Source organism: Vigna umbellata, chromosome 1 (genome assembly GCF_029865625.1).
Source record: "Vigna umbellata cultivar VRB3 chromosome 1, Vumbellata_1.0, whole genome shotgun sequence".
NCBI lineage: Eukaryota > Viridiplantae > Streptophyta > Magnoliopsida > Fabales > Fabaceae > Vigna > Vigna umbellata.
In genome coordinates, this window is record NC_142165.1 from 87302365 (window position 1) to 87326261 (window position 23897).

At 32.6% G+C, this 23897-nt stretch overlaps 3 protein-coding genes across 6 annotated transcripts; all 3 read right to left on the bottom strand.

Annotated features, from left to right (window-relative positions):
• Positions 1-2108: 2108 nt before the first annotated feature.
• On the bottom strand, positions 2109-5495 carry LOC124832804 (Ribosomal protein L12 family protein). Of its 3 annotated transcripts, none has more exons than XM_047307107.2 (2): positions 4687-5495; positions 2109-2547 (listed from the first exon to the last, which is right to left on the bottom strand). In XM_047307107.2, exon 1 carries the CDS (start codon positions 5282-5284, stop codon positions 4691-4693), a length of 594 nt encoding a protein of 197 aa, XP_047163063.1. In that variant the 5' UTR covers positions 5285-5495; the 3' UTR covers positions 2109-2547; positions 4687-4690. The 3 variants fall into 3 exon arrangements, with proteins under 3 accessions (XP_047163063.1, XP_047163062.1, XP_087960728.1); XM_047307106.2 differs by lacking the exon at positions 2109-2547 and adding an exon at positions 2706-3004 and having other exon boundaries at positions 4687-5493; XM_088104602.1 differs by lacking the exon at positions 2109-2547 and adding an exon at positions 3204-3433.
• Positions 5496-6173: 678 nt separating this feature from the next.
• LOC124832803 (peroxidase 72-like) lies at positions 6174-8131 on the bottom strand. The gene is made up of 4 exons (XM_047307105.2): positions 7808-8131; positions 7343-7534; positions 7002-7167; positions 6174-6806 (listed from the first exon to the last, which is right to left on the bottom strand). The coding sequence occupies exons 1-4, from the start codon at positions 8030-8032 to the stop codon at positions 6394-6396; spliced, it is 996 nt and encodes a 331-aa protein (XP_047163061.1). The 5' UTR covers positions 8033-8131; the 3' UTR covers positions 6174-6393.
• Positions 8132-11442: 3311 nt separating this feature from the next.
• Positions 11443-21931, bottom strand: LOC124832806 (G-protein coupled receptor). 2 transcript variants are annotated; one of them, XM_088104603.1, is made up of 17 exons: positions 21491-21931; positions 21321-21398; positions 21120-21158; positions 20964-21020; positions 19796-19870; positions 19135-19200; positions 17595-17637; positions 17239-17284; positions 15912-16005; positions 14337-14389; positions 14120-14204; positions 13920-14022; positions 13748-13840; positions 13238-13304; positions 12987-13053; positions 12819-12872; positions 11443-11873 (listed from the first exon to the last, which is right to left on the bottom strand). In XM_088104603.1, exons 2-17 carry the CDS (start codon positions 21387-21389, stop codon positions 11736-11738), a joined length of 1149 nt encoding a protein of 382 aa, XP_087960729.1. In that variant the 5' UTR covers positions 21390-21398; positions 21491-21931; the 3' UTR covers positions 11443-11735. The 2 variants fall into 2 exon arrangements, with proteins under 2 accessions (XP_087960729.1, XP_047163064.1); XM_047307108.2 differs by having other exon boundaries at positions 21321-21412.
• Positions 21932-23897: the final 1966 nt, after the last annotated feature.

The following is a 23897-nucleotide window of genomic DNA, read 5'->3' on the forward strand; positions in this document are numbered from 1 at the left end:
TTGTTGTGGAAATTGATGGGTATAATGTTTGGATGAAGTATGTTCGATGAGTACAACATTAAAATGTTCACTTGATCATTTGAGTCAAGCATTAGATGAAAAATCAAATGATTCACATCTCCAATACCTATTTTAAATTAGATTTATCAAAGATAAAATACAAAGTGTTCTTGTAAAACAAAGATAACATTGATGTTTTCTCTATCGTTTGTATCTCACTCAATGTCTCATGCTCTCCAAGATTTCCTCTTCTATCGATCGATCCGTTCAATTGGTTACCTATCAAAGACACTCCAATGATCAAGTCAATGTTCAATTCAGTTAAGGCAAATTACAATAATTGCAGTAGATTTCTAAGTATCAAATGTCAAAACCTTTTTTGTCAGAGTTTTCCTCCATCCTGACTTGCTTTTTGAAATTTCTCAACTCCTTCACTTGCATAAACTTTGTTGCTATCGATCCTGGTCTCAATGAGATGTCATGTGGTGCATGGCCACTTTGTGACTCAAGTTTCTAATTTTGAGGGTTACCTTCCTCTACCGGAACATAAAGGCCCAAAGGGATTCTCCTATTTCTACCTAATATTTAATGGACGTCAATAAACGTGGCCTTCTAGTAGTGATTTGTGCTCCAAAATTTTCTCTAATTATGGCAAAACAATCAATGAAATTGACTAGCAAACGGGTAAACCATCATAATGTTGCTCCTTTTAAAGACATCGGGAAAGCCTTACACAAGATAGAATCATTAGACGTATACAATGCCATGTGTTACAAACATACTAATATGGTCATGTAGGTACGACAACCTATCATACTTGTCAAACGTTAATATCTTCCATGGTCCGACAATGGGGCATCCATAATTCCTATGGTGAAGGGGTGCATTCATTCATATCCATGATGGTTGTGGCAGACGAATTATAGTCTCTATTGGCCTCATCACTCCCTACCCGAATCGTCCGCTCTTGTTCTGCATGTCGTATCTATAGTGGTTGTGGCGGACAAATTATAATATCTATTGGTCTAATCACTTCTTCCCTGGATCGTCATTTCTTGCTCTGCATGAGGTTGTTTGGTTGACTTTGATTGGGTTGGAGTTGACGTTGTGAAGCCTTTGATATTTATATGTCGTCTTATTAATATGTTTTCCTCATGCAAAGCTTGTAGATCTTTGCACTCTTCTTCATGTCTCTCCTTTATCTCTTTCATATCCTTATTTATTCTTTTAATTATCTCCATCTGGTCCACATGCTGCTCTTCAAACACTTCTCCAAATTAATTGTAAAAGGACCATAATATTTTAACAACATTTTTTAACAACTTTTTGACAACAGATTATGTGTCACTATTTTATTGATCCATATATTTAAAATGGACCAATCACAAGCCACCACATAGGTTGTTGTAAAAAGTGATAAAAGAAAAGTTGTTAAAAAGACATTTTCCATTGTAAAATTTATCTTTCTTTAGAATTGGACAACCAATACTTGATTAACTTTTTTATTCATAAATTATTCTCAAATATTTTAAATATTCCAACAATTTTAATTAAAAAAATTTTTAATCCATAAAATTGAACTCAAATTGAAATTTATTTCTTATTCTAAAATTTGATATATTTTTATCTCCAAACTTTAAAAATAAATATATATAATAATTTTAATTTAATTACATTAACTTTTTTTTACATATTAAATAATATTCTAAATTGGTATTTAAATAGTTAAAACACCATTTAATATGTAAAAGAAAAAAACTCAATACCATTGGATGTATTAATTTATGTTTAAAATTTGAATACAAAAATGTATTAAAATTTAAGACAAAAATTATAAATTAACTTTTAAGTTTAGAAAGTAAAAACATATTTAATTATTAAAAATAAGACTAGTAACTGAGTATCTGGTTGGTTGTATAAGATATTCAAAATGTAGGCTTGGCCATACAACAAAATTTGCCTTTCTTCAAACGTTGGTTCCGTATTTAGGTCTTGTTTCTCGTGGCCTTGGATTCAATTTCTGATAAGTCACTTTGCTCGAGGTCATTGTTAGGTTGAAACCAAAAATAAAAGCCAACTGTAGACAATGATTTCGGTAAACCAAGATAAGCACACACGAAATTGACCACACTACTTTATTGACAGTTTCTTTCTTGGCAAGAAATTAAAATTCAAGGTAGCAATACGTCAGAAAAAACAGAAATTATTATTAATACGGTAAATAAACTGGAAGTCCAATCTCAGCACCACTCTTGGGAGCCAGAAGGCGTCTTTCAACCACCAATCGAGATAAGAGCTTCGTATAAGAGACTATCGAACTCATTCTTATTGCTTAGCTTTCCTCCTTGATAAACTATTCTGATTTCAGACTGATTTACCACCCGTGCAATTATGCACGTATAGGATTTAACAGTAGTGAGGAGCAATTCGCACATAGAAAAACTCTAGTTATTTCGGGGAGAAAGTATCCATCAAGAGTCAAATATTGTGACCCACAGCATATGCACTTTGCGTAAGAGCAAACAGGTGGAAGGGATGTATCAAAACCTCACAACGAGATAAAAAATAAAGTCAATACCAACCGTTACACTGTACACAACCAATAGATAGCAATTCTACTTGTCCATTACACATGATTGCGCGGTCATGGTAGTTCAGTTGAAAATCAATTGGATCTAGAACTTCAACATCAAGTAGCATGTATATGTTGGCTAAAAAATGATTCCATTGTCATAAACCAATTCTACAACATTGGTTAAGAAATGATAAAAAAAAATTCAAGGTAAAATGTGCCTTATGTAAAGCAGAAATCAATAAAAAAAAGACAGTGAGGTGGCAGCATACTGTGCTCTGCAAAGTTTTCAAATACAAGGGATAGCATTGTAACAACGCATTAATTGACTCTCATCACCTGCCGATAACTTGAATGTGAGGAATAAGCTGCGACACTTGATCGAAGCAAAAAATACTCTAACCCATGTTTTGTACGTCATCTTGTCTTTTCCTAGGCAAGTCCAAATAGTAAGTACTAATTAGAAATTGAGATTGCCAAAAATCTCTTATGGTAGCGTTGAAACCAAAATTATACACAACATAACACTATTCCCCATTTTCAGGACATACACCTCACTTTATGTTGTCACAGTTTCCCATATATAATTCATCGCGCTAGGCAAAATTAGTTGTCTATTAATAATCTCATAGAAGTTCAACCTTCCAATACTTACTCTTACCTTTAAAATAAAATCCATACCATTTGCAACAATCCTTTTATCATTAGAAAGAGTGTATGAGAAAACAGACAACTGTTAGCAATTTGCTTACGTACAGTAATTTGTCTAAAGGAGGGATAAGTAATCCCATTGAACCTAGTAGCTTCAAACTTTGATTGTTGTTAAGACCACGGCTGGAAAAATTTCTTTTTCTTTGCTCCCTACAAATGGCCATGTGGATAACTCACTACATCAAATCTCAACCATTAAAAAAAAAAGCTACTTAAGTTACTCTAAAATTATTTGTATCTACTCAGGATGCTTGCTTTGAGGTATATAAGTACATTCCCAAGTATGCTATTCTTGGATCAACTAAAATACATGTTTGGTTAGAATTTAATATTTATGGAAATACTATTTTCATAATTTAAATAATAGTAAAAAGATAAAAGGGGAAGTGGAAATGAGAGATACCAAATGTTATGGTTGGGTTATATAATAACAACATCCCAATCCGTAATCATGACATGGAAAATAAAGTCAAATCTGAGAATGACACATCAATGGCAATTGAATCAACAAGCCCAAAAAAATATCTTTAAAGCTTATGAAGAACACAGGAATGTCATATTCCTAAGTTCACATTTCGAGGAATAATGTTACATAACATGGAACAATCACACCTCGCAGTGCGTTATCATGCTCTAATTGTTCAATTAAACGTAGATATCCCACTTGGGCTGACAAATAGCCAGGCAGATGACTTAGTTGGTATAAACAAGTTCTCTAGATAAGCCTCATCCTCAGGTATTATTCCTGCTTGGTTTAGCGATAGTTTCAAATGTCATCACGCCAAATTCCTAAGCCCAAGTAAAAGCTATTTCCTGTAGCTTCTCATTTTCAACACCCGTCGTCAGCTTGGAAAGCACAACCAAAGATACACTTGGTCTTCTCTAATTTTACAAGCCGAAAACTTTCTAATTCTTAATTAAATAATGGAATTTCTAGCAACCCACCAGCCCCAGAACAAAATGTCATGAAAAACAACTAACAAATTGGTGGGCAAAAAGATTTTAAACTGCATTAGCGACACGCGAGACCCAGCTTGAGGCCAAAACTCCATAGTGCTTTACATGGGAAGAGTTCCATAAAAGTAACTCATTGTGCTGGTTGAAATAAAAAATTGAGTGATACATGCTCTATCTAGAGCTTATTGAACTAGTAACTAATGACCAAAAATACTAACCAATCTCTACTTTAACTACTAACTGACAACCTACGCCGGGAAAATGACCAAAATCACTACAAAAGCGGCTTATGGGGTCTGAACTATGGTGGCAATATAGTTGTGGAAACTTCCAAAACTATGAAAACCACGCGAGCAACATGTAAAAACATGAAAGCACACTCCCCAGCCACCCTAAACAAAACACATGATCCTACAAGAACAAAGCTAATCAGCAACATTTCATACCTCATTATTCCATGGAAACCTTTGCGCCAACCGCCTTCATCTTGGCAATGATGCTCTCAGCCTCTTCTTTCGTGACTCCTGTCTTCAACACCGCAGGCACCTTCTCCACCAAATCCTTAGCTTCCTTCAACCCCAAACTCGTGAATGTCCTCACCTCCTTAATCACCTTGATCTTCCCCGCCGCATCGAAACCCTCAAGCTTCAAATCAAACGCCGTCTTCTCCGCCACCTTCACCTCTCCACCCTCTACGCCGCCGCCACTCTTTGACGCACCCCTCGGCAAGCCCCGCACCTCCATTCCCGGCATCATCAGCATCATGATCGGAAGCTCGTTGACACCGCGCTTTTCGCGCATCACCTCCACCAGGTCTATCACTTCAAGTAAAGTCAGTCCCATCACTTCGTCTACGATCGCCGATACCTTCTCCGAAGTGTGCGACTGCGACGCGACGCAGTAGCCACGCGCGTAGGAAGGTCGTGGTAGGGGTTGCGCGTTGGGTAAGATCGAGATCCGCGCGGAAGCGAGGGGAGGGTTTTGATGTGGAGTTAGGGTTTGAAGGAGATGGGATACGTGTTTGAAGCGGGAACAGAACTTCATTGTTAATGGTTGTTGAGGAAGTTAGTGGTAAGTTTTGTTTCTCAACATCGCATTGAATTGGATGAGGGAATTGAAGAAGCTGTTGGAGTGTAACGGTCAGTCAGTGTGATGAGATGAGAGTGGTGACAGGGTCTCTGTCTTCCGCCTAAACCCTACACGAAGACGACGCTTATCTGTTTTACGAATTTGCCCCCTCCGTTCACACTGAAATGGAAAGTGATCGAATAACTACCCTCGAGTTTGGGCTTGGTTGGGCCGGCCTGGTTTCATTTCGGTGATGGCTCCATCTTCCTGCACTCCTTGATTGCCCATGCACCCTCCATAGACAAAGACGAAAATACTCTTAGGAAAACTTCATGAATTATGATATTTTGAGACACATTACATCCATTTCATTTTATACATAAAATAGTGGTATAAAAAGTGATTTTTTATATTTATAAAGAAATTAAAAATAAATAAATAAAATGAATGTAAAAAAAAAATTATGTTTGACAAACACGGAAACACTAATAAGATTCTTGGTGTTAGCAAGAACATGTAAAAGGTGATTTAAGTATATCTTTTTGTTCATACAAGGATTGCTATATTTTGTTGTGCCAATATGAATAATAGTCATACCTGATACGTTACCTATTTTAACAGCATCATTGCCATTATATGGAGTCTTCTTGGTGAAGGTTTTGTTGTCGATGGTAATATGATGAATTCACTAATGAACGTTAACAGTGTCACATTTTAATAACTAATAAAAATTAAAAATCAACAAAATACAATTTCAAGTTTTAAAAATATGTAAAAGTTAATTAAAAATTTGTGAAAGTATGAAGATCTAAAATTTAAATTTGATTACAATGTTGCAGTGTGATTTCTCTCCTCAAACAGTCAGTACCGAAAAATAAGACCTTTATAAATGAATTGGAATACACAAATTTCGTGCACACAAAAGTAATACAAAAAGCCTAAACCCCAGTGGAAAAACAATGACAAGGAGTCATGATGAATTCAACTTTTATTTTTCTGAGCAGAAACAAAACGAACATAAATTAAATGTTGTCACATATGCATGACTATAACATGTTTGATAGTATGCAGCAATGATTGCTTCTTCAAGCGTTGATCTTCCGGCAGTTCTCTCTGATCTCTCCCCTTGAATCTATCAGAGGAGATATGTTCCCCATCTTGATCATGGACTTGGCGAACTGTTCAAAGAAAATGTCATTACTTTCAGCATAGGACTTCACTAGTTCAGCTGATTCTTGGTCTGTGAGAAGGATTTGGTCAGAACTCAAGAGACCCTTGTAAGCCAAAAGGTTCTTGAAGTAGGTGTTGTCAAATTTATATGGGGTGGCATAGTCTAGGAAGAACAGGTTCTGGTCACCCCCAGATCTTGGACACCTATTGCGCAATGCGGCAGCATAGTATTGGTCAAGAGTGGAATCTAGCTTGCCATTGCCACTGATTTGGCTATAGAGTCTTTGCCTGAAGGTGGTGCATCTGGCATTTCCTATGGTATGACCCCCTATAGCAATTGCATAAAACTTGTTTAGAAAAGGAAGTATATCAGATAAATTTAACTCAGGTTGGTGCATGCTGACATGGGGATAGCAGAACATCAACAATGAAGTCTTATCTCAGTATTGCCATCAAAATTTACCTATGTACAGATTTGATCACAAAGACCAGAAACATGCAAGTTTGAGTTTAAGGAATATACCAGATAGAGCAACTAGATCAACAAGGTCAAGTCCATGAAGCCGGAATTTTGTAAGAATGGTCTGAAATGTGTTATTTGGGGCTGGAATGTTGTTGTTGGAGCCACTTATGCTTGCATCTCTAGAGTCCCTTCTTCCTAAAGGTACTTCCCAGCTTGGTCCACCACTCTGTACATGTATGAAAGGGATAGTGAATCAGGTTTGATAAAAATGGGAAAGTCAGGTTAAAAGATCAGAAAATGTTTTTATTTTTATTCCCTGATTTCTCTTTCTAAAATGTAAAGAAAACAGCAACATTTTTCTGAAACCAAATCACCATGAGAGAGGGTAGTGAGGTTCTTACAAGAACAACTGAATCTCTTGCAGCTAGAGTCAAGATGTCAGCACAAGAAACTGTAGAAGGGCATTCTCTCTCTAATGCAGCTTTAATTGCATCAATGACTTCAAATCCTCTGGCTGAATTACGGTTTGGGTTTGATCCCTTCTCACTGATGATGCTCTCACTGCTATCTAACAGCAACGAAGCATCACAACCCTGCAACATACCTTGGCACTAAGAATTTGAAAAAGCATCTGGATATATACATATAACATATATAAGTATATGTTTAATGAGACTTAGAAGAACAACATCACATAATAATTTAACTATATTTACCCATTAGGATTAAGAACTGACATATAATTATGATACTGATAAATGCTAATGATGCGAAGCTTTTGTCATATACAACTAACTTGTATAGTGTTAACAGGATTAATGTATAGTTCCTAATAGTAATCTTGTTAGAAAAAAGAAGGGAAAGACCTTGACAAAGCAATCATGGAAATGAAGCCTGAGAATAGAAGCTGGCAATCGGGGTTGCTGTTGAACATACTTGGCAAGGATGGACTTGACGATATTCTGAGCTTGTGGGCATGAATAGTCGTAAAACTGAGGGTAGAGTTTACCCTCTTGGTAGTAGTTACAGAAACACAAGGGAGCAAAGGCTAGCAAAGAAAGAAGCAAGAAAAAGCTCATGGAAGTGGCCATTGTTGTTTATTTCAATATAACTTCAAGCTACAAGAAAAATAGAAAGTGGTTGAAGGGAAGTAAGTTGTCAAACTCTGGCTGCATATTGCATGGTGCTGTGATGGGGAATGGTATTTATAGAAAAGAAAGATGGTGAAAAATTACTGCATTACAAAAAAGAGATGGGAGGAAGGAACGAAAAAGTTGGAGTTGGTAGCTAACCAATTTTCATATCCTTAGAGACAAGGGAGGAAGAATGGAGTTAGTAGCTTTTCAATAAAATATATTTAACTAGTCTGAACGATTCAAATATTGTCAAAATTTATAATGTCATAATTTAACATTGAGGTTTGCTATTTATATTTTAAATCCTAATTTAATTTTATTACAAAATTAGTTTATAAGATGAATTTATATATTGTAACTTTGACTTATTTTTAGTTGATAGTTGATGTGAAATTTTTAATATATTTTTTTATATGAAAACATATTTATCTTAAACATGAAACTAAACATTATTGAATATTTCGATAATAGACTCAACAAATAACTAATCTATAGATTTTAGATGATTCTTAAATTAAAAAGTAAATTTTAAATTTAATTCAACTTACAACTTATAAATTTGTTTTATATATCTAATAAATATAGAATCTTAATATCTTTTGAGAATAATCTATTGCTATATATATCACATTTCTATTGGATTAATATTGTAAGGAGCACGAGAGAGTTTGTAGTTGGCATGCTTAGTAATCACTTGAACCTATATTTATGTAAGCAAATAGTGTGAAAGCTTAAGATCTAAGGTAACACAGTTAAAGAAAAAAGCAAACATGCTTGACATAGAAATAGCATAAGTTTTTGAGCCTGTTCCTGCGGCAATGTTATCGTATTCTTGCAGTTAAAGTCATGTTTGATTATACCTAACTTGTGGTATATCTTATTTCAAGATCTGTGAGAATTCTTTTTTATTTCACATATACACAATCTTTTGCTTTACATTAACTAAGATCAAACCTAATTGTATTTTTTAGATTAACTTTTTTCTTATTGGAAAGTGCTTGTAAATTTTATAGCATAAACACACCTTAAGGTCAAAGACTAATGCTGTTTAATGAACAAGTAAAATAAAGATGATTTAGCAGGACCGAGCTATCTGGTTCCTGTAGTGCTTCCAGATGAATACGACAATACCAAATGGCAGCTTGGTCAATCTGCAGGTTATGATCTGTGTCTTATTAGAGAGACGCCATAATTAAAGTTGACTCACCTACTAAGTTGACTTTGTAAAGTAGTTTATTTCAAGTTTTTCTATATTACAAGAAAACATTTATTAAACTGTCTTATTAACTTTCTTACGTAAGATAGATTTTGTTTATCTTAATTTGGTTGCTTCACTGATGCTAGAATTAACATTATACTTCATATTTTTTTAACCATGCTATTTTTAACTTTATTGTTAACTATTTTGCAAATATTTAAAGATGTATAAGATATATAGAAAAATGTATAATATACAACAACTGAAACTAAAAATACGATTAAAATAATTAATCTACGAATAAAAGCTACAAGATTTTAAAGTTAATTAAAAAGTATAATTATCTTAAAATGTATTTATCAACAAAAAATTATATAAAAAGTCATATGATATTTTTTTATGTTAAGTTTATACCCAGATAACTTCAATAGTTAATTGTACTGAATAAGTATAAAATGAGTCAGTTAATGATATAACCCCAGTGAGATATATTTTTGAAGCTGCTCTGGTCGACCTATCATATTAGATGTGAATGCTTTTTGACTTCAAAACCTTCAACAATAGTTAAATTATTATGCATCTTTTGATGGGTTAGGATATACAAATAACTAAGCAAAAGTATAATAAGGTAATAGAAGATAAATTTGTGATAAAATGTGGTGAATGGAATAGGTATGGTTGGATACCAACTATGTTTTGCAGAATATAACTAGTTTAATGTTCAAGTGGGATTGTCTTCTATTGGTTTAGCATTATATGCATAGCCTTACTTACTATGAAGATAAATGTTGCCCAATGTATAGTATATTATGGTATGAGCATTCAAGAGAATAATAAGCTTGGATTATAAAGTGTGTTAGCTACAACTCTGTCCACTCTCCTTGGGTCTTTTATCATCATAAAATAACTTCAGCCACAGTTGTCAAATCGAATTCATCTAAAATTATGCCCTCAGTTATTAGCAAGCTAATTCAACTTCACTCGTTCATTTTTACCATTGCAATTATCAATTCGAATGACGAAGAATACATTTACAAAAAATATTTACATTTGGTGAGATTTGTTTAGCAGCATTTTGTTAAGAGTTCATAAAGAAATCACCTTTTTAGGTTTTTCTGCAAATTTAACCAAAAAAAACTGACGAAATATTTATAAGAAAAGTCTAACAAAATTTGAAAATTTTAATAATAATCATAACAAGTTAAAAAAAATTAAAACAAAAATCATACTATTCGTTATTTGTTGCATCCTCCTATTTCGTTAGGAGAGTGGCTTTACAAAACAGAATGAGTATATCTTTGTCATTATTTGATTCCATATATATGTATATATATATATATATATATATATATATATATATATATATATATATAGTTTAATCGTAAAATAAAAAATGTGTAAAGCTTAAATTTAGATGTATTTTATAATGTTGTAATAAATAAATAATATTAATATAAAGATAATATTACATTATATAAAATATTTTTAAATAAAAAAATTTATTAATAATGCATAATTATTTAAAATATCGCACTTTGTAAAAACATATAAAATACAGGACTAAGTTATAACTCAGTATAAAATTAATTCATTTACTATAATATTAGTAATTCGTTGAAGGAAGCATACCCACCACAAAAACACACATCACCATCAGTAAGACATATTTGGGAAATAAACCGAGATCGTAAGAAAAACTTGGGAAATCAACTGAAATGAAAAATAAACTCATTTATGCATATGTTGTCTGAAGGGGTTCTGATGTTGATAAAAGAAACACTGCATTAACCAAGTATGAGTAATAATATATATGCATAATTTCTAAATTTTTAAATTAGGTAGGAAAATAGAGATAAGTATAAATATATTCATTTCATCCGTGTTTCGATACTTGTTTCTATACCAATCTTCAATTTAAATCTCTAAAACATTAAGTAACTTAAACAAACTTATATTCATTATTTTTTTCTACTTAATCTCATATAATTTGAAAGTCTTATTTCTTTTGATGACCACAATTTTATACTCTCACAATTACTATTCAATTTATTCAATATTTACAAAATTTACTTGACATATGCTTAGCTTAAATTATCTTCTCAGAAATAATAGATCATATCAAATCTTTCAGGCTGATGAAAATTACAATTATTTCTTTAAAATAAAGTAAACCAAAAACACATTTAAGCCTTTTAAAATATGAATCAAACAAAAACAATAGAACCCTATCAGAATTTCTATAAAATTCATTAAATGGAATTCAGCAACTAGGTTGATACTATAACTACCCTTTTCTTCTATCTGTGATTTTTATGTTTACAAGAAAAAATATCAGAGGGCCTTCGAAGCCCTCGTAATGAGTTGATACAAACAACATATTTGGCAGAAGAAATTCCCAAAAAGTAGATAACATGATGGCAGATTGTGAGTAAACAAAACAAAATGAATGACGGTACACTTTCAAATGGCACCATATTTTCTTTCTGATGGTTTCCATGTACCTTGTGAGGGACCAGGAGGACGTTCCCAGGAGGCTTCACTGCCAAAGGCACTATTGACTTCTTCTGGGCGTGAGTAGCCATGCCCAACTCCACTAACCTATTGTCATGACACTCAACAAATGTTAGATATGCAAATGAAGTAGGCAAACCTGCTAAACAAACTTGCAAACTGCAATGTTGATTTTGCTGTGCATATGATGACATTTCATTCTTTTTAGTTTGAATCAAGGTAGGAAAGTACAAAATTTGGGAACAATATCAAAAGCAATGGTGGCAACAAAAGCTTGAACATTCTCTATTATTTGGTAAATTTTATGTGGGTCACACGAAAAAACAGTTACCCACTAATAAAATGTGTCTGAAGCTTGCGTTTTCTTAGTTACTACTGTAGTTAATATTTAACGCCATTGGTGATGTATGCGCAATACGCATTTCTGCATATTTAAATGTTTTTGAAATAAAAATCTCATTTTTTAAGTGAAGCTTAAACGTAACTTGCCATTAATGAAGAGAACAGGGGAGTGTTATTCTTAGGTTTTGCTAACAACCACCTCATGGGCACTATACTAAATAATAGGAAGTTTTTAAACTACTAACTTTCAATTGCTTAACCAGCGTGCTAAGAATACTTATTAACATTCTCTTTGCTCTTATTCATTTTTTTTTTCCATAAAGCTTAATAAAAGTTCTTATTCTATTGACAAGCCTTCTCAATTAGACCAATAAATATAAATATAAAAATTAAAGTTAACCTATCTAAACCAATATTCACTATATATTCTAATTTCTCTGCATATGTTCTTTTTTTATATATATAAATTATATAAAAAGAAATTGTGATGTTCACCATATGCTTAAAATTCCTCAAACTCATGGTATAGCACTTTAATGGAGTGATGTCTAATATTTAGTTTAATGAAGCTCAACCTAATAAGAGTAATTTGCTGACTCTTAACAAAGACCCAATATATTATCAAGTTCAGAGTTAAACAACTATTAGTCAACAGTTCCAATAAAAATTAACAAGTAGCTCAGAACTCACTGTCTCTAAGCACGCAGAAAGGATAGTCATGCCAGGCAAAGCATCAATTCCACGCTGCAAAAGGTTAACATGTTAGATATTCAAGATAAGCTATGAAGAAGTCGCAGAACACTGAAGAACACATTGGGTCTTATACTGGCAACTTGCAAGTGAAAGAAATATACTGACCTGCCGTTCCACTTTCGTCTTGTAAATGAACCCTCCACAGCAAAAGAGTGTTGAAAAGACAAAAAATCTGCCCAAACATAAATTGAAGATGAATAAAAAAGAATAATAAAATATTGTGATGTGTATATGATGACTACAAGAAATCTTTTTAAATCATTTATTAACCACTACAATATTAGCCCCTAATTCTTGGTTTAATTCTTTCATTTTGCATAATCGAATACAGATTAAATATAAGAGAGTTTCTATACATGCAGGACAGCACTCCAAATATTGCCCATCCTCGTGTGCGACCTCCCCCAGGATCCTGCGTATAATCTGCAACAATCAACAGGACTGGTCGTTCATTCAACAGAAACGGTAGTTGAAAGAAGGAAAGTAGGTAAAATTGAACAAACATGACCTTTTAGTCCGTAACACCTAAAAATCATCCTTTTTAGTCCTTAGACATACTATCCTAAGTCTCTTTTAGTCCTTAAGCATTTTAGAGTGTAAGGACTATATAAATTTAAAAATAATATGCAAAGCGGTGAAAATAGATTAAAATATTATTTGTAACGATTAAAATGAATAAGTTTTAAGTACAAGGACCAAAATTAAAGTTCATATAGCTCAAGTACTAAATTACTAACTAAACCATAAAATTTAAATACCATAAGCATAATGCCCACACTCGTTCAGTATTCATATTCATTAAATGCATATAAAGAACAAGAGGAATAACAGTAGAATTTAAATTTTCTAGCTTTACTATCACTCACCACATTGTTTTGTAAGCACAAACTGAATTGGCTCATAACCCTCAACAGGGATTGTGATATTAACTTCATATGGGGTATCACGGGCCACCTCACCTGGAAAGAGTGGAAACATTAAGTTTAGCGAATGTAACTCAGCAGGAAACTGATGCTCCTAAAATAAGTGGGGCCATACATCTCCAATCAACAATCAACATTGAGGGTGACAAAGTTGTCGGAGGCTTCCCTTTGTCAGCAGATCCAGACAATCTAACTTCCAGGCCATTATCTGGATGTACCTAATAAGCAGCAGTCAACAATAGTCACGTCCTCAGTGCCTTGATGAAAACCGAAAACAGTACCCCGGAGACTCTAATTCAATAAAAAAAAATGTACCTTTAAACTAGGCTTTTGAACCAGGGAAGAAAGTGAGGCAACAGCAGTCATAAACAGGACTACCTGAGTTTGCCCTGTATGAAAGCTGTAAAAAGAAAACAGAACATATTTGTAATAATAGAAGGAAAGCTTGGGTAAGTGAAACAATACCACTGATAACAAAAGAATAAGATGTCAATGATTAACTACAAGAAGTGATAGCAGCAACAATCCTGACCTAAAATCATGGTGGGGTTTCTCAAAACCAATTTGGGTCAAGCCATTATAAACCTACAATTTCATAAGAGGCAAATTTAGTATTATAATTCAATTTAATAGATAATGTAGTATCATAAAACTGCATGCAGATTTATAATACTAAATTCAGTCTTATAAATCTACATTTCATTTGGGTATTACATTAATTGGTTTGGCCCTTCGAGTGGATTTTAGCATCAAAACAGTCTCTACAAGTTTTTGTAAAAAATAAGGTCTAAAAGCTATTGTCCCAATGGGGACCAAATTGAAATTATTCAAGTTGCACTTAACTGGCAAACAGCATAGAATATAAAAAAAGACCATAATGCACTGCATACTGTGTTAGGAATCTTCAGAATTTAACAAGATCACCTGCTGAATTATGCATTCTCTTGTTAAAAATTGAATATCAACTTCAATTACATATATACCAGTCCTTTGGTTTAGTATTAATAAAATGAAAATGGCAATTTTTCATATATCATTCAGTGATAATTATTATACTGCAATTTTAAAATTTATTAATATTTTTTACTTCATACAAAAATTATTAATATTATGAAAATTTCAAACTATCTCAAAATGCTGTTGGTTATTAAAATAATATTTGAAGCAATACATGAAAACAAATCTGTAGACTACACTAGAAAATGGAGATGACAAAAAATAAAAGATAATGAGAACGAGAAACAAAATTCAGAAGAAAATATTTAGGAAATGAGTTATTGAGTGCAGACATAAAGAGAAATATCAGAAAAAGTTATTGGAAACAGATGCACCTCAGACAGGAGAACGTGATGATAAAATATGGGTGGCATGCCAGAATGTGATAAAGGGGAATCAGTGAGTGACCAGAAAGAGAGATACATCACACTTGATAATTAAAATAGTGAACAGATTAAGATTGTTTTATTCTTAGTTGATCTACCCTTTTTAATGGGACCAAATTGTCCCACTATTTAATTTCTATATTCTGTCCTGTTCTATTTTCTAAATACAATGAGTATATGTTATGTTTTGTTCTCCAAATGTATTTCTGTTCTCTCATTTTCCCTTTCTAAAACTTGTTTGGTCTCCTGCAAATGATTGGTAGTAGCAGAGGTGCCAGGCATGTTGGGATGCCTGGCTCTATTGTGATGCTTTTGCATGCCTTTTTGCGTTAAAAAATGATATGTTCAGTTTCTGTTCCAACTTGTCAACCAAACACTATGATAGGAATATAACTCCTATTAGGAGACTCTCAAATTACTTGCATTCTTGTACCATACTATACGTTCTTTAGGCCTGGTTCCACATTGAGACAGATTAGAACGAATAAAGTTCTTGCAAAATATTAAATTTTGTCTCCCTAGTTGGGACCAGTTCTATCACGGTCACCCTACCTCAATGACCCAAATTTATCATATAAGACCACTTTGATGTCAATTTTATTTTGGAGTAAATTGATGTTCCAATATTGTAGTGAGGACTGAATGAGAGTTCCCTCTAATTTAATTCCGTGTATTATGCATATTTTCTTCAAGCAAACATAGTGTAAGTGGTAGAAACTGCTCACAAGTTCCCATGATCTTGGATGAAAACCAACAGTGAAGCCTTGAAATACGTGAGGGCCTGGTTTACCACATGGTATTGCAAGATCCACTAAAACTCTGAAAGACATCAAGGATGACGTGATTTATACACATCCAAAAAACTAATATAAGAAATCAAGAACAGTAATAAAAAGCATACATTATTTCTGAAAATAGTAAGATGAAAAGAAGTACATTAACAAACAAGACAATCATCATGATATGGACTAATAACAGTTCTAAAGTAATTAGTTTAGTAAAAATATTTCTATTCACAATTTTTCTCCTTTTTCACATTCAAGAACAGAAGGAAACTGTACTGATTGCACACAAATAATCTGGTATTAATAATATTATATATATAGTATCATTACAACTCAGCATAATTATAGACAATAATTCCTAAACACCAGCTCTATGAGGAAATACACAACCATGCAGTGGGTCTAACTCAACTCTAAAATTTAGCTGAAACAAGAGGATTGCACCAAGACTTACTCAGACAAGGAGGACAATGGACATATTCCTAACCATGTAAAACATCTAAACATACCTCCCATTGTGGAGAATAATTCTTGTAAATAATAGTCTATTCATCAATAATAACCAATACAAATTTTTGGTCTCTTTAGAGCTGTACAGTTTTTAGCCTCTTTAAATTTCTTAATCAAACATAATCTAGTCTATACATGCTGTAATCATCTAATGAAGAAAAAAACATCAGCCAGTCAAGTTTTTTAAGTTTTCAAGTTTTTGTTACAAACTTCTCCATTGATTTTTATATTTCAGTGTTGGTCCCATATAACTCTTTTATTTGCATATTGACTCCAGTATTACCATTCATGTGGGTTTTAGTCTCACAAGGATCAATACCTTAATACGTGAAAACTATAGAAAGAATGAAATCCTTCATGGAAAATAAAGGGCATTACTTAAATGAGTTGTAATTGTAGGAGGACTAAAGCATATAAAGAAAAAAAAAACAGATACCTTATACGCTAAGGATCAATATCTAAATACGTGAAAAAATAGGGATCAATATCCAAAGGTAAAAACACAACACAAACACAATTGGGTTAATTTCCCACTCAAACCTAAGATATACATTTAAATGGGAGAGAGCAAAAAGAGAAGTCTTCAAACAAAGTGTTATTGCCTTTAAAGCACCAACTTAAAGAAAAGAACATTCTTTAATGTGACTCAAAAATTAACATAGTGAAATGCTTAATTGATAACAAACAAATGTAAGTTTTTGAAATCTCAATTTTACAATGAAAAATGAGAATCCAGAACATGTAAAGTATCAAAGACCTGCAGTTTGATTCATATGTGACATTACATATGCATCCAGGACGACCTGCAATAGAAAAAAAAACATGTGAGTGCTACTTGAAACGGGACTTAAGTAGAAAAAGTGTTTTCAACATGGCACCAAGACAGTTTATGACCAACATCTTGGAGAAATTTTACACAGATCTCTCAACGATTTGTTATTATCTCCCTAGATTTTTTCCTCTATTTTTCAGATTTATGTTTATCCTGTACATTTCAATTATTTTTGCTTCTAAACGGCCATAAATATAGCTCACCAAAAACAAAAGTGAGTGGAAAGGAATAAGGGTTGGATCATTGCTAGTACTAACAAATATAATAAAATATGTTCATACCTTTACATAGTCCATTCGAACAATTCCCACATACCATATTAACCTGAAAGACATAAATGTAAATTGAGAAAGACTAACACACCGCATAATGAAACCGTTGTGCTAACGAATTACATACTTCTTATGGTAATAGACCAAAAACGTGAAGTGTTTAGCACGTCAATAAGCTAGCTTCTAATTTATTGGACTAAATTATAAACTGTTTTACCAAGCAAACTTACCTCACTAGCAGACATCTTATATGATTGTAATTTTCTTCTTCCAGTTTTTTATTATTGTTTTAAATGCAGTTCCTTTTTTACCCTCTCTTTTTATTAAAAATTTGCATAGCTACTATTTAATACACTGGCTTATTTAGGGGGGTTTCTTCATGTTTTTGGAATGGAAATTGTGAATGAAGAAGTCCTACATTGGGTAAAAGTAAACAAATTGAGTAACATATAACAAAACATAAACTTAAAGCCGTAAAGTTTTAAGTTGAATGCAGTGCTAAGTTTACTTGTGTAATTCTCTCCTAGCTTGTTGATGAAGGTTTCCTCAATGTTATATCCCACTATGTATTTCATAAGATGTGGTATTGAAACCTTGGGAGCAATCAACTGACCAATTCATAGAATTACTTAAGTACAAGTAGTGAGTCCATGTGGGGGGTCCTTGTATCAAATCTTCGAAAGCTTCCTCAGAATGTTAAAGTTGGATAGTGTGTCCCATTAATAGTAGATAGCAACAGTATCAGTACAACTGTACAAGTAGTGTCGCCCTTTCTAAAACTTCTAGATGAAACAAATACAACTTGTACTTGAGGGTGAGCACAGCATATGAAAGAGATTCACTCTTGAGAGGGAGATTGTTGGAATAACAAGTCATTGAGCAAAAAAGTTCCATATTGGGTAGAAATAGACAAGTTGACCAAAATTAGGCGTGAAGGAGCCATATTCCTAATGTCTTAAGATTTTTGGGTTGAATGTGTTGTTAAATTCACTTGTGTAACCCATTAACGGAAATTTCTCCAATGTTTCTAACTCCCGCAGATTTTGTAACACAATACTATTCACTATAACTATTACAGTATTTGGTTTAATTTTTAACAAAGTATTGAACCATTACAAAACTAATAAGAAAAGTAAATTGACAGAAAATCGAAACTAACCTAAACATATTTTTTCCTACAAAACAAAAGATATAATCCATATAAAAAGTTATACAAATATGCTCTTTATTTCATTTTGACATTATATAAGCTCTACTTCAACAACTTTTCTCAAACATGTTTAATTCAATATGCTAATTTACAAATTTTAATCTAGCTTATAAAATTTAAGCCAGCCTATAGATTTTAAACTAGCTTATCAGCAAATTTTGGCATATATATCCTTAGCCTAATCGGCACTAGATTCCATCACAATTCCTTCCTCGGAACCTATGCTTGGTCATACACCCTTTATTCATGAGATCTATTCATGTTCAAAAGTCGTATGCTAGTAGATTACTTGATTTAAAGATAAATGATCAAAAGTAGAAATTTCAGGATTGCACCAACCTGGGCTGTTCGTCCCATTTTGTCATAACTTTGTTCACAACCCATAAGATCACCATTATAAAACTCCTACACATAGAGAAAATGGCTTAGAAAGCAGGGGTGACAGTATAAAAAAAGGATGTGGTCTGAGACCAATATGTAAAATATCAAGTTTGAAATAATATATGTTTTTGTGTATATGTCATGAAACTCTACCTATGCACTTACATTAGTACTGCTAATCTCTACATGAGGCCCATGTAGTCTCACATTGACCGTAAAGAAGATTGCAACAATTTTGAAATTAAATCCTTTGAATATCAATCATATTTGCAACATGAAATTGTTTCAGTCTTTCATAGATTTAAAAAACTGCTTGTGACTAAAAATATCAGCATGCTCCAAGGGGAATTTTTGAATCTTTCATTATTATATGAACACATTTAACATCTTGCAATATGTACGACACTGCTAAATATTCTCACTAAGAAAAGAGTTCAAATCGAAAGCATTGGAAGAATAATATATAAATTATAACAATTCCCTAATGTTGGAAAGAATGTAAATAGGGGTAACCTTAGCTCTACATATCTTGTATTTGTAGTAATTAGGGTAACCTCACTCATGGTTTTTATTTTGTTCACCTAAAAATAAAAATACAGAATAGGCAGAAAGATCTTACTTGCATAAAGTCATGTTGGCCAGAACCAGCAACGAAGTAGTTGAATTTATCAAATCGGCCAAAACTAACATATCCCTGATGGTTTTAGGCATCAGCTAATGAAGTTAAAATATATAATACACCAAATATAAGAAACAAGAAAGAACATTCTTATTCAATTGATTAATGTGAAACAGTACATCAACCTCTATATATAGAGACCTCTAACCCTATAGTAATAATTAAATAGAGATCTCTAAAATCTTCTAACAACTTCTTGTAGTACACTTAATATTCTACTAACAACAACTTGTATGTGCCACTCAAGCGGTGTTACTAGTGGATTGTTGTGTCTCAGTTTTGATAAAATCTTCAAATGTTGTTGGAGATGGATCAACCGAGCATGTAGGAACAAGTGGAAGTGGAATAATTAGACTCATCAATCTTCTTAGTACTCACAATATGATTAGAAGAGATGGGTGAATCTATTTTGGAGGTTGATGTGGTTTTGAGATATGATACGAGAATAAATAAAAATGTTCTTAATAATACATACATAATTTATATATTTTTTATTATATAGGATCAGTTCCTTATTCTAATATTCTTGATTATACAAGATTAACTCCTTATTCCCACAATTATAACAATAATAATAAAAAATGAAAGACGCGAATAAAGTTCCCATGGTCATCCTACGACCATTTTCTAAAAATAGGGGATGAAAGAAAAGGAAATAGAAACAAAAAATACATCAGCAGAAAAGTGTCCATATCCCTATGCAACATGTTAAAACCTCACGCCAAAAAAATAAACAAGTAGCCACTAAAATTAGTCTATTCAATCCCCAGCTTGTCAAGAGAAGGAAAGATAAATAGGTTGAACTCAGACACCTATCAGTAGAACATATAAGCAACTTGTGAGTTAACTGTGTACGATATGAATGAATCAAACAATGATTTTATGTCGCTATCCTTTTAAGATTTATTGTAATAATCCTGACCAAGTTAAATATGCTTTACATTCTTCAGACATGGTGCCTTAAGTGCTTGAAGCGAATTATACCGAGAGGATTATAAGATGCAAGAGAACACGCAAGTTCTTCCTCAGATAACACAATACTCTACACAGAAGAGGGAAAGGGGAAGAATTAGATGAATGATAATGAAAACATGGTGGCATGCACTACCGTTTGTGATCTACTCTCCACATCTTTGCAGAATCGTACGATCAGGTCAGGGCCTTGCTGCATCAACAGTGAAAAACTGAGCAGCATGTCTAGGTCTAAAATTGAACACATGAACATGATCATTCATATAGGCAAAAATAACACTCAGAGCATTACCTGTTGATCATACTCGAAAAGGTAACCACTCCAGCCATTCTAATTAACCAGTTAAGCAAAAACAAAAGCATAACTAACCGAGCCATCAGTATACTAAAACCCAAATCAATGAATCAACTACACAATTACGATTATGAATATAAAAAATGCAATCCTCGATAAAAGTGCACAACACGTAGAGCGTTTAGAAATGAAGGATACGAAATCAACTAAGCGACTTGAATTGTCGAAAGCGTAGCAGTTGGAAGTCGGCATCGAAACTGAAGCCATCCATGGTATCTGCAAAAGCACGCCTGAAATAAACCGAAGTAAAAAACGGCATTGGTTTTAACGAGACAGAGATAATGGCGAGACGTAAACGACAGACACACCTAGGCATAAAATGGCGAACGCCATCGAGCAACGCATTTTTGGAGTGATTGCTGATTGGGATTTTGGGGAAGGTGATGCGAGGTGGTGTCAGTGAAAATCTACATCTAAGAGACGAGCCTGAGACATGAGTAGCGACGGAGAAAACGGCATTCAGAGTGTTTTTGCGGGTTGCCTGTGAATGTCTGAGGCAAGTCGATATTTTATTCTCGTCGTTTCAGAGAATTTTTCTCAGTGACCTTAATGCAAACACCTTAGATGCCTTGGCGAAGTTTCCGTTCTGCGCACAATCGCAAATTCACCTGGATTCGCTTCGATTCAAATCGTTCGACCTGTTGGACCGTGTAAGATGCCCGTAGAGAGTGGGTTGAAATTTTTAGTTTCATTCGTACTCATTTGATAACAATAATCTTGTTATGATAGGGACAAGGGGTCGATAGTTTCAACTGGTTATTGTAATTTCAATTAATAATTATCTATACTATCTCTACTATTATTGAGACAAAAGAAAAATAGGAGATAACCAAAGAAAATACGGTAGTCTGGTGAAATACATCACGTTCCTCCGATAATAATATAAAAGATGATATATATATATATATATATATATATATATATATATATATATATATATATATATATATATATATATATATATATATATATATAGATTTTAAAGTTTTAAGGTTAAGGGTATTTTAATAATAATAAAAAAAAATCTTAAACCATTACTCACCTCTCTCATTCCTCTCGATCCTTTCTCTTTTATCTCTCACTCCAACCTTTTCTCTGTCATCCTATTGTAGTCCCAAGTGAAAAAATCAGAAACACTTTGCCTTTAAAAAATTTGCCTTTGTAAAGACTTGAGTCATTGACATATTCACCATCAGGCAAAGATTCATTCAAGATCTCTTCAATTTCACCATATTTACTAACCTCTCTAATCATCTGCGCATATGTTGAATCATCATCTCTAAAAAAACCCTTCAGGCCAATTACCAATTCTTCCGGATGTCATTATGCTTGTGAAAATTAGATAAAATTATATAAGACAAAAATTATAAAATGAAAACTCATTATAAAGTCATTTTTTTGTAAGAAATTGTTTAACAACTGAGTGTTTCTGATTTTTTTCCAGGCCAATTACCAATTCCTTTGATGTTATTATGCTTCTGAAAATTAGATAAGACAAAAATTATGAAATAAAAACTCATTATAAAATCATTTTTTTATAAGAGATTGTTTAACAGCAAGTATTTCTGATTTTTTACAGGTCAATTACCAATTCCTTTATGCTTCTGAAAATGGGATAAAATTAGATAAAACAAAAATTATAAGATGAAAATTCATTATAAAATCATTTTTTTGAGAATGAAAATTATTAAAATACACATTGCTAAAATGTACCAACTAAAATGTACCAACTAAAGAACAGGCGTACGCGTTAGCAAACCCTATATATATATATATAATTTTATACTAAGAAGATTTTCTATTTTGTTATACATATTTACTTTTTATATCTACTCTTTAAATGACTGTTTTTTCTAATTAAAATAATTATTTTATCAATTTTTTTTTAAGTGATCTTTTTAAAAATTGATATTTTTCATTTAATCATTTTGAAATTTAACTATTTTTTAAATCAAAATAATTATTTATATTTGCTTTTATAATTATAATAACAATAATTTTTTTTTTATTATCAAGTTATAAATAATGTCTGAAAGGGGAGGAGATAAAAACGAAAGAAAAACAGTGCACTAAAATACATAAACATTCCTCCTTGTAAAAGATGCCATTGTAGCCCTTCAAACATTCCATTCATTGATGTTGACGGACAACAAACTGATTAAAACCGTTCCAGCTTTGTTATGCATGTAGAAATATAAGTAAATTATAAAAAAGGGGTTTTGTATTTCATTTTTATTATACTTATTATCTTGTGACGATGTGATCGAGTTCCTAAGTTTTTACGCCTAAGTTTTAGCTCATGTAAAGGTTGAAGAGTTGCTTACCGTCACGATGTAAACAAGGTCCTAAGCCTTCACGCCTTAATCTGCTCTAGATTTGGAAACTGTGTACCAGTATAATTTGGAAAAACGCCTACACACTGAAGGCTTTGGGAACAACAATTAAAACCTTTTTGTCAAAGTTTGGGCTAAGTACACTTTTAACCCTTACTTAAGCGTCGTGTAAAGTGCTGGTAGTATTTTAGAAGAACAACTTATTATTAAAACCTCATTTACCCTAAAATCAGTTTTAGGCCGATTTTATATTTATTAAAAACAAATTTACGATCACTTCGGAAATATTGAAAAGATAATTTTAATTGTTAATAAAAACTAAAAGAAAAAATATGAAATCAGTTTTCAGTACCTTTTATCTTAAGAAATACAAAAGTTGTTA

Excerpts from the sequence above, each read along its gene's own strand:
- LOC124832804 (XM_047307107.2), bottom strand. The coding sequence starts at position 5,284 with ATGAAGTTCTGTTCCCGCTTCAAACACGTATCCCATCTCCTTCAAACC.
- LOC124832803 (XM_047307105.2), bottom strand. The coding sequence starts at position 8,032 with ATGGCCACTTCCATGAGCTTTTTCTTGCTTCTTTCTTTGCTAGCCTTT. Across the intron at positions 7,535-7,807 it reads TCCATGATTGCTTTGTCAAG|GGTTGTGATGCTTCGTTGCT; the intron begins GTCTTTCCCTTC and ends GGTATGTTGCAG. Across the intron at positions 6,807-7,001 it reads TGATCTAGTTGCTCTATCTG|GGGGTCATACCATAGGAAAT; the intron begins GTATATTCCTTA and ends CAATTGCTATAG.
- LOC124832806 (XM_047307108.2), bottom strand. The coding sequence starts at position 21,527 with ATGCGTTGCTCGATGGCGTTCGCCATTTTATGCCTAG. Across the intron at positions 17,638-19,134 it reads AAATGGGACGAACAGCCCAG|GTTAATATGGTATGTGGGAA; the intron begins GTTGGTGCAATC and ends TATGTCTTTCAG. Across the intron at positions 14,390-15,911 it reads ATCCAAGATCATGGGAACTT|GTTTATAATGGCTTGACCCA; the intron begins GTGAGCAGTTTC and ends ATGAAATTGTAG.